At 44.8% G+C, this 9,587-nt stretch overlaps 1 protein-coding gene across 1 annotated transcript in view; it reads right to left on the bottom strand.

Moving 5' to 3' along the window:
- DIAPH1 (diaphanous related formin 1) overlaps positions 1 to 9,587 on the bottom strand; it is a gene marked incomplete in the record, with an annotated part of 120,565 nt that overhangs the window by 12,029 nt on the left and 98,949 nt on the right. Inside the window, 8 exon segments of the mRNA XM_014592817.1 lie at positions 31 to 124; positions 240 to 404; positions 1,073 to 1,197; positions 1,936 to 2,065; positions 2,174 to 2,413; positions 2,614 to 2,715; positions 3,254 to 3,348; positions 8,010 to 8,108. Coding sequence (XP_014448303.1) covers positions 31 to 124; positions 240 to 404; positions 1,073 to 1,197; positions 1,936 to 2,065; positions 2,174 to 2,413; positions 2,614 to 2,715; positions 3,254 to 3,348; positions 8,010 to 8,108 — 1,050 coding nt within the window.

The following is a 9,587-nucleotide window of genomic DNA, read 5'->3' as shown; positions in this document are numbered from 1 at the left end:
GTATGGGTTTCTCTCTCTTCGGCTGCTTTCCCAGCCGCTCCTTCTCTGCCTTCTCCTTGGCTAATTTTGCTCGCCGCATCTTTTCTTCTGTCTCCCGCCGCTTCTGGTTCTCCTTTACTGCTTGCTGTGAGAAGATAAAGACACATGGGCGCATATACACCCATTGCAACCAACCACGAGCCCAGGAGAAAGTGAGAACTGTTCACAGAGGACTTAGTCAGCAGGTATCTCTTGCTCACCAAAAACATATTCCTAAAGTTGTGCAGATCCATGAAGAATTCTTCCACGGACAATTTCTTGGGGTCAAAGAGGAAATACTCTCCCAGCTCCTTATAGAGGGTCTCCATGTTAGAGTGCATCATCCGCAGCTTGTTATACTGTTCCTGTGCGTCCTTCACAAAGCTGTGCGGCCAAGGAGTGAAGGACCAAGACCAAGAAGGAGACCCACTTCTGCAGCCCACGGAAACACTCAGAATTGCATGGTGGCACGCACAGGGATGTTCAATATAGCACTGCTTATAACAGCAAAAAGCAGAAACAATCTAACATCCCAAACAGGGCGATGGTAAATCCTAAACTGGTCCACCCACAGAATAGGAGGGGGCAATTTAAAGAGGCTGTTTTGCACATACTACTATGAAAGTATAGCTAAGACACATAATGTGCAAAAAAGCAGTACGAGGGGAGCCAGCAAGTGGGTTGGTGGTTAAAGTGCTGGACTCCCATATGGCCAATTATGGTTTGAGCCCTGGACCTGGCAGCTTGCTTTCTCTCTCTCTCTGGTGAGCACACAAGCCCTATAGCAAATTAAAATAATAATAATAAATAAAGTATTACAAAAAAGCAGTATGAGATAAATCAGAAGCCTAGTGGCAGTGGCTATCTTTGGGAAAGGGTAGGAGAGAAAGGGGGAGAATGCGTGTACATGCACGTACAATGGAGATGGGAGGCCTGGAAAAAAAATTCTTTAAAGTGGGAGAAATAGTATATTGTCATATCTGTTCTGTTTGCCCTACAGGAAAGTTTTCTTTCTCTTCCTATAGGGTAATACCTTCCTTTCAAGAAAGGATATAGTCATTTTTTCAACAAACTTATCCTTTTCATCTGTGGCAGCTGGGAAATTCTGAACATCACGTTCCACATCAGAAATCTGTTTCTTCATCTGATCTAAGTTTTTTTGCAAGTTTTCAGCAGAAACTAGAGGAAACACAAAAACAGACAGCAAGACACTTACTAAAAATTCCAGCCTCAAGATTCCTTAGCTTCACCCTTTGGAGCAGAGTTTCAGTCTACACGTTTCTGGTACTTCATCGTTTTAGCTCTCGTATGTATTCTCCTCTAGTTGTCTGACGCATTTAAAATGTCATGTTTCTAGTGAAAGTATAAATTACTTGATAATTGAACCTCCAGCCTCCACAAAATGTACAGTTCTAAGAACAGGAGATAGGCTTCATTTAACAATCTGTGAACTCCCCCGAGATCTTGGTCTCATTTATTTTTGAGAACAGGGTCTGGGAAGGAGACACACAGAATACAGAAAGGCAGGAGAGAAACCTGTTCCTATTTTCACTGACTGCCACTGATTCTTTGCCTAGTTCCAAGCAGTGAGACCTGATTTTTGTTAATTCAGCCTCTGCCTTCTGAATGAGAAAAAAGTATCTAGACTAAAAACACCTGTCTGTTTTCCAGTTGTTTTTTGTTTCTATAGAAGGGAGAGGGTCTCCCATTTCTACACATGGAGGCCTACCTGTCTTTGGCCTTCTGCTCCTCTCTGTGGCTTAGACACTACGTCTAAACCCTCCCCTCTCCTATTCGCACTTAAAATAGTCTGAATGGAAGACGATCTAAAATCTAGACTGTGTCTTATTTCTCTCCCCATGCCGAGACTTTTGGAACTCAGAACCACCTTCAAAGCTTCACCCCAGCCTGCCTCACCTCGACTGGCTTTCTCCACGTGGGCGAGTTCATCTGGAAACTTGAGGACATCAGGGTAGTCATTCTCACATAGCTCGGCCAAGAAGTGCAACAGTGTCATCTTCTGATCTGTAGACTTGGTATCGCGAAGCTTGGGGTAAGACGAGAAACTGTTAGTCCTGACATGCCTTGGGCTAACACAAAGGGTCAGAGGCCTATAGGTTTCCCTTCTGTCACCACGTTTAACCCCTTGGCTCACCTTACAGAGGAAGCTGATATTGAAGCCAAAAGCACCAGCATTCCTAGAGCCGGCATTCATAAAGTTTCCGACGAGCAAGGTGATCTCCAGGAGGCTGGAGAAGTTCTCGCTCTTGCGCAACTCCTCACATGCGGCAGTGACAGATACGATCTCTGGCTTGATATTCTCCACTTGCTCACTGAATTGCAGCTTGAAGAGGATGGCATTGAGGCGGGGCCGCAGACGGGGCACAGAGCCCATCTAGGGAGGAAGACAAGCAGTTCCCTCACAGCCAGCGGAAACATGAGAGCAAAGACACAGGCTTCAGCCTTCGATGGGAGGGCCAGAGTTCCAGAGTAGGGAGAAGACACAGGTAGGTTCAAGACAGATCAGCGGCCAGGAGCAAGCATCCAGGCTGCCCTCCGGGAGAGAGGGGAACAGGGAGTCCACGCCTCACTTACCACCACACCGAACTGCTCTGACTCGGCCAGATCATCATATTCGTCCTTCAACTCGGAAAGCATTTTTAACTGCTCTGGCTCTGGCATCTGCTTAATGAGGTTCTGAAAGAGAAGGGACACCTCAGCTTGAGGAGGATTCGTTGACAACTGAAGGCTATGTGACTTTTACTCTCTTGTCGGTCCCAGCTCTTCCCATGGACCACTAAAAAGGAAATTTGGGGCATAGAAGGGGGAGAGAGCTGACAGAATTTTAAAAAATTTACCAGAAACAACCTGATCCCAGAGAAAATGGCGTATCTCCAAAGCTAGCCTTTTTGTCGTCGTCGTTGCTAAAGGGCATGTACACTCACCGGAGAGAGACCGAGGAGAGGAGAAAGCACTCCCCATAGGGAATGGTCACACAGCAGTCCCTTCTCCACCTCTCCCTCCTTCGGGAATTTGTGCCTGACATGTTTTTCAAGCAGCCAGGCCGAGGACTTGAGCCACACAGTCAGCCATGAGGGATCAGGCTGCCCAAAGCTATTGTTCTTAAGTTGACAATATAGAGAAGGGCCTTCGTCGCCTCAGCAGGGAAGGGTGTGGCCAGGGCACAGCTCCGCAGGAGAGCGAGTGCCCGTGCCAGCCAAGACTTGCTCCTTACCTGGATCATGGACTCCGTCAGCACAGCCTCATTCACCTCCAGGATGACATTCTTGATCTCTTGATAGGGCATGCGGAAGGAACCCAAGAAGATTGCTGCCAGAAGACGCGGTATAAAGACATCTTTTCAGTCTCTGCCTCCTTCTAACCCATTCTACAGAGCTGTGCTGTATAATCTTCCAAAGAGGGCTTTTAAAACGGCACTCCCAGGAGCCGGCCGGTGATGTGGTAGTTGAAGCACCAGACTCCCCACACAGTTGACCAGAGTTTGAGTCCCGGACCTGGCAGCTTGAAACTCACTCCTGGTGTGTGTGTGTGCGCGCGCTCACGTGTGCCCAAAAACCCAGGAGCAGAATGGACGACAGTGTGGCCATCACCCCTGAGGGATGATTTCTCATTTTCCCTTTCTCTCTATTTGTTTCTTTTTCTTTGCCTGATGACAAAAACCTTAAAAAAAAAAAAAGTCACTCCTAGAAACCTTGTTGCCTGTATAGCTAAAATCCAAATCCCTGGGTCAGCAGGTGGCATAGTGGTCAGCACATGGCTGACCATGGTTCGAGTCCTGGAACCTGTGGCCTGAAAGTCACACTGGGCATATGCCCAAAATCACAAGAGGAGAATGGAGGAAAAGGCCATCCCTGGGGGCTGATTTCTCCCTTTCTATCTGTCTAGTGAGAGCACATGTTGTATAACCAAAAAAAAAAAAAAAAAAACTTCAAAAACATACAGGGAAAAAAAACCCTAAAACCAAGTGCCTGAGTCCAGTGTTCCAGCTTGTTCTCATTAATCCCCACATTTATGTCACATACCAGCCACACTGTTCTATTCCAGAAACTGATTCCTTGCCTCTGCTCACACAGGAAGTCTTTGATCTTTTCTGTCTATAAGCATCAAAGATTTTTACCCCACTCTGTTTCAGTCCCCACTCCCAGGACTCCATCCTCAAAGCCGCCGTTGCCCTGACCTGCTCTGCTCCTAAACAGCCACGTCCTGCTCCCACACCAGCTGCTCCGTCCAGCTCTCGCTTTCTAGTCGCTAACCTGGACGAGCTCCCTCCCATCTCCTGGCCGCTTCACTTTCTCTGGACATACCAGCCGCGCTCGGCCTTTTCTATCTGACTGAGACGCTGGTGTCTCTCCCTTCACTTCCCTCCGCTGTTCTCACTGCTGGGATTATCATGACTTCCACGAGGGTGCTCTTCTCCCGCCACCTTCTCCTTCCGGCCACCCTCTTCTACTCTTGCCTCTCGCTGATGCGGATCAGCCTGACGCCCTATGACCCCTGACGAGAGCTGGGCCGCAGCACTGCTTGGCACCACAATCCCCTTTGCGTGTCTCCAGTCCACGCTCTCCCACCCCTCTTGGCAGTTCCTCCAAAATACTCCCATTCTCCCAACTGTCCCACCACTTCCTTGTTTGCTGTAAGGAAATCTTGCTCCCTTTCACTCGAGAAACTGAAGTCACCGGACAAATGACTTGCTCAGTTTTCTCTTCTGCTACTTAAAAACTGAGCACTGGGGGCTCTCAGCTAGCACTAGGCTACAAATGGCCAGGTTAAGGAACGCTTTGGAAGCACCTAGAAGAAAACTGTGCAAAGAATTCCGTAAGTTTATCGGAATGCACTCACACACGTATCTGTGAACATGTGAATGCGTACACACAGACACCCCCCTCGTCCTCCTCCTTTCCTGTTTCAATACAAGAATGGCTCTAAGAACTATTTCCTTCAACATACGTAATCAAGTTTCTCCCTTCTTTAAAAATCCTCTGACCCAGTGTCCCTCTTTCCTTCACTTTACAGTATTATAAAGTTTAAAGTGTTCTCTCACTTCCACACTCTCATTGATTCTGTGCCCCACAAAGCTAAAAGGAAGATGGCAACCACTTAGTGTATTCTCTGGTAAGAGTTTAACTGAAACACCCTGCCGCCTCCTGCTGACACCCGCTAGTCACTCCCTCCCCAAAAAGAGAATCTGCTCTTACTAATATTTCCTAATTCAATGAACGGTACACTTTCTACAGGGCAATCTAAGCCCAAGAAATGCCTTCTCCCTTATGTCCTCAGAACAGCACTAAGTCCTAGTCTTTGTCTCTTTTAAAAATTTAACTTTATTATTTATTTATTTCCTTACTTCTTTTAATTTGACCAGAGAGGGACAAAGTGAGAGAAAGAGAGAGAGAGAGAGAGAGCGCATAAGTTGCCTGGAGCCTGGTCTGGGATTTGAACCATGGTCGGCCACCTGGAAATCCAGCACCCTTAGCCACCAAGCCACCCACCAGTCACTCTTTGTCTTCTTAATAGCTTCTGTCTTCCCCTTCATTCTCATTACCTTAATTTCAGGTCCTGACTACATGATCTGTCCTCTAGATTTTTTCCTTCTCACCTAGTTTCAAGCACGAAGGCAACTCATCTCTGCCTACAGTCTTCCTCTACTCTAGCAATCCAGCCTCAAAAATCACTGCCACAGCGGCCTTCCTGAACATTACACAGGGCGGGGACCCGCAGATGGCACAGCGGTTATGTCTCTAGACTCCCATATGGCCTACTGCGGTTCGAGTCCTGGACCCAATAGCTTGAAAATCATACCGGGAGAATGTGCGTGCATGCTCAAAATCCCAAGAGGAGAACGGAGAAGGGATTGCAGTGTGGCCATCCCCCTGGGGGGTGATGTCTCTGTATGTATGCACAGCATGTGTATGTATGTTGAAGGAGATAGTTCTTAGAGCCACTTCTTGACGTGCTCTAAGCCAAAACCTCTCTAAAAAAAAATTACACAGAGCTGTATTACCTGCTTTCTTTTTGGAGAGGTTTTTGCTATAGGGCGTGTGTGCTCACCAGACAGACACAGACAGAAAGCGAGAAATCACCCCCCAGGGGATGGCCACGCCGCAATCCCTTCTCCTCCATTTTCCTCTTGGGATCTTGGGCACACACGCACACACGCCTGGCATGAGTTTTAAGCCACCGGGTCCAGGATGCAAACCGCAGTTGACTACATGGGAGTCCAGCGACACAGCCATTATGCTAATTGCTGGTCCCTTACCTGCTTTCTTGATTATTCCCTTACGTAGTTTACTCAACCACCTACAGTTCCCGAACTGCACAGAGCCCTCTTGTGCCTCCGTGCCTTCCTACATGCTCATTTCTCTCCCGAAACAAGCTAGTCCTCATTCTGCCCTGAAGTCCTCCCCAGCTCTTCCGCCTCAGGGTGAGCGAACCTCCTTAGTATGTCTTCCAGGACTTGCCCTTCCACTACCCGCCCCCTCAATTCAGATGCCCCCTTTCTAGTGTTCTTCTAACTATCCTGGCACTCCCTCATAGCACTTATTAATCTGTGTACTTATTATTATGAATTGCCTTTTCTCCATCAGACACATGACTCCTGAGGACAGAGGTCGTCTTACTCAGCCTTGTGTCCTTAACACAGAAAAGACGCTTAAATCATGGTTAAATCACTGCATTCCATCCCCTAGACCATCCTACCTTAACATATTTCTTCCTGACTTTTTTTTCCCATGCCACTCCGCTGGAAATAACAAGCCCGTGGGTTTTCTTTTATCATTTTCTAAAACAATAATCACTCACATTTCATGTTCCTAGAAATACTCTTGAGATGAAAAACTAACGCTACTTTAATCTCCATAAAAGGATTTCACCACAGACAGAATTTAGTAACGTTTACTGACAAAGATCTAGAATGAAATAGTTCAGAATAATGTAAAGACTTGCTGTTCTCATCGTGCTGATGACTTTACTTATGGGCATGTGCACTTGTTAACTGCGTGACCTTGGCCAAGGTACAACATCTAAACTTTAGTTCTCTCACTTGGGAAAATGGGGACCATAACTGCATCATGACACTGTGCGTGAGCTTCGTGGGCTACATGCTCCTTCATCTCTGGAATGCATGTGCCTAACAGAGCCTGTCGGATAGCAGACCCTCAAATATTTGTTGAATAAATATTTAAATCTATATTACTCAGCATAAAGTAGGCAGATCCATTGAAAAGGATAAAAAACTAACATTCATTCTGACCATCAAAGAAGTACTACCAACATAGACTTTGCAGAGGAATTTTTTATCTAAAATTTTGTCACTGATCAGACCTATGAATATAGGTAACAAGTTCAGAACAGAACTCTTTGGAGTTATGAATCCTACTCTGAGAAGTACAAGATTTACTTTATTTATGTTAAATCACAATGTAATTTTAGATTTAACCGAAGACAAGCCAGTGCCTGTATTACTCAGGAAGTGGGAAAGCAGGGACTGTACAGTGGCTAGAACATTGTGGTAGATTTTTTTTGTGGATGCAATGGAAATAATAAGTTTTTGTTTTTGGCCATAGGTTATGTCCGTTTTCTGGAAAGAGAGAGAGACAGACAGACAAGAGAGGGAAAGTGAGAAATCACCCCCAGAGGGATGGTCACACCACAGTCCCTTCTCCTCTATTCTCCTTTCAGGACTTTGGGCACACACATACACCCAGTGTGATTTTCAAGCTGCCAGGTCTGAATCTCGAACCGTGGTTGGTCATGTGGGAGTCCAGTGCCTTAACCACGATGCCACCTGCTGCCCTAATAGGAAGGGCTATTAAATAAGACAGTGCTATTGAAGGGACTAAGTGAACATCAGAAATTCACTTACAATGCTTGGAATATTTTTTTTCAAATGGAAATTTGACATTGAGGGACCCTAGATTCAAGAGAAATAAGTTCTTAACAGAACTCCATATTTCAAATAGTCAGTTACTCACAGAGATTCTGGGCCGTCTTTGAATCCAACACCTTTAATTCTTTTACTTTTTTCTTTTGCACAGATTTCTTTTCTTCTCCGCCTTCCTGATCCTTCTTGGCTAAAGAGGAAAAGATCAGAACCGCGTGATTAAGAATAAGCCACCTCTGTGCCTTACTGATCTACCACCCGCCCAGCCTAGATGACCTCTTACCTCCTCCATATTATAATGGTCTCCCTATTGTTTTCAAGACTAAACTCTTCCTTAACTACTCAGCCTTCTATTACCTACACCCCAACTATAATAAACATCTCATTTTCATTTACTCATTAGTTATCAATAATATTTTCCTACCTACATCCTATGTACTTGCAGGGATCAGCTAACTTTCTGTAAAGGACAGTATTTACTCAACTCTCATGGCACTGTAACAGTCTGACAATACATAAACGAATCTGCATGGGTGTGTTCCCAAAATACATTATTTACAAAAATAAGGTGGTCAAAAACTGCGAGCAGCTGTTTGTCAGTGCCTGTTCTAGAGTTTTTTCCTAGCCTTATACACCCCCAAATTGAAAACAGATAATAATAAAAAAAAAAGTACATGCAGCACTATAATAAATAAAAGACAGAAACTGCCTAAATGTCCATCAGGAAATGCATTAACAAATTGTGGCATATGAGGATCTTCAGAAAGTTCAAGAAAAATAAGTATTATGAGAAAACGATGGCTTTCGATTTTTTGGGAATTATTTTATTCAATTTTACTTATTTATTTGACCAGAGATGGACAGAGTGAGAAAGAGGAAAGTGAGAAAGCGAGTTGCCAGGTCCAGAGCTTGAACTGCAGTTGGCCATGTGAGAATCCAACGCCCTTAACCACCATGCCACCTGCTGGCCCCGGCTTTCAGTTTTTCTGCACCAAAGTAAACTTGTATGTTAATTCCATTTTCCACAGACTTTTTGAAGTATCCTCATACAATGGAATAATATTCTGCTATAAAAAGGAATGAACCATGATAACATGCTACAATGTGGATGAACCTAAAAAACATCTGTTAAGCAAAAGCCGCCAGACACGAAAGTTTACTGTATGATTCCACTTGGATGAAATAGCCAGGATAGGGAATCAATACAGATAATGTAGATTGGTGATTGTCAGGGGCTAATAAGAGGGAAGAATAGGAGCAAATGCTTAATTTCCTTATGGGAATTGATGAAAATGTACTGGAGAGGCCAGTAGGTGGCATGGAGGCTAAGCTGGATTCCACATGGCTGGCTGTGCAGTTCAAGTCCTGGACCTGGGGCCAGCCCCAAATTGTTCACTTTAAAACAATTAATTTTATGCTATATAAATTCCACCTCAATAAAAACATTGGTAATTCATTAACATGTTTAAAAAGACTAAACGGATGAAATCTGAGTATGGGTTATGTACTAGGTAATAGCATTATATCAATGATAAATTTCCTAAATACGATTATTACTCTGGGACTACGGAAGAGAACACTCTGCACCGAGTGCATGCTGAAGAATTTAGGGGTTAATAGCCATGACGTCGATACTTTATCTCAGTTTAGTTAAAAAAAAAAAAAAAAC

The sequence above is a fragment of the Tupaia chinensis genome, unplaced genomic scaffold (genome assembly GCF_000334495.1).
Source record: "Tupaia chinensis unplaced genomic scaffold, TupChi_1.0 Scaffold138644_1, whole genome shotgun sequence".
In the NCBI taxonomy this organism is placed as follows: domain Eukaryota; kingdom Metazoa; phylum Chordata; class Mammalia; order Scandentia; family Tupaiidae; genus Tupaia; species Tupaia belangeri.
Note: the sequence above shows the minus strand (reverse complement) of the source record. Positions and strands in the feature narration are given on the sequence as shown.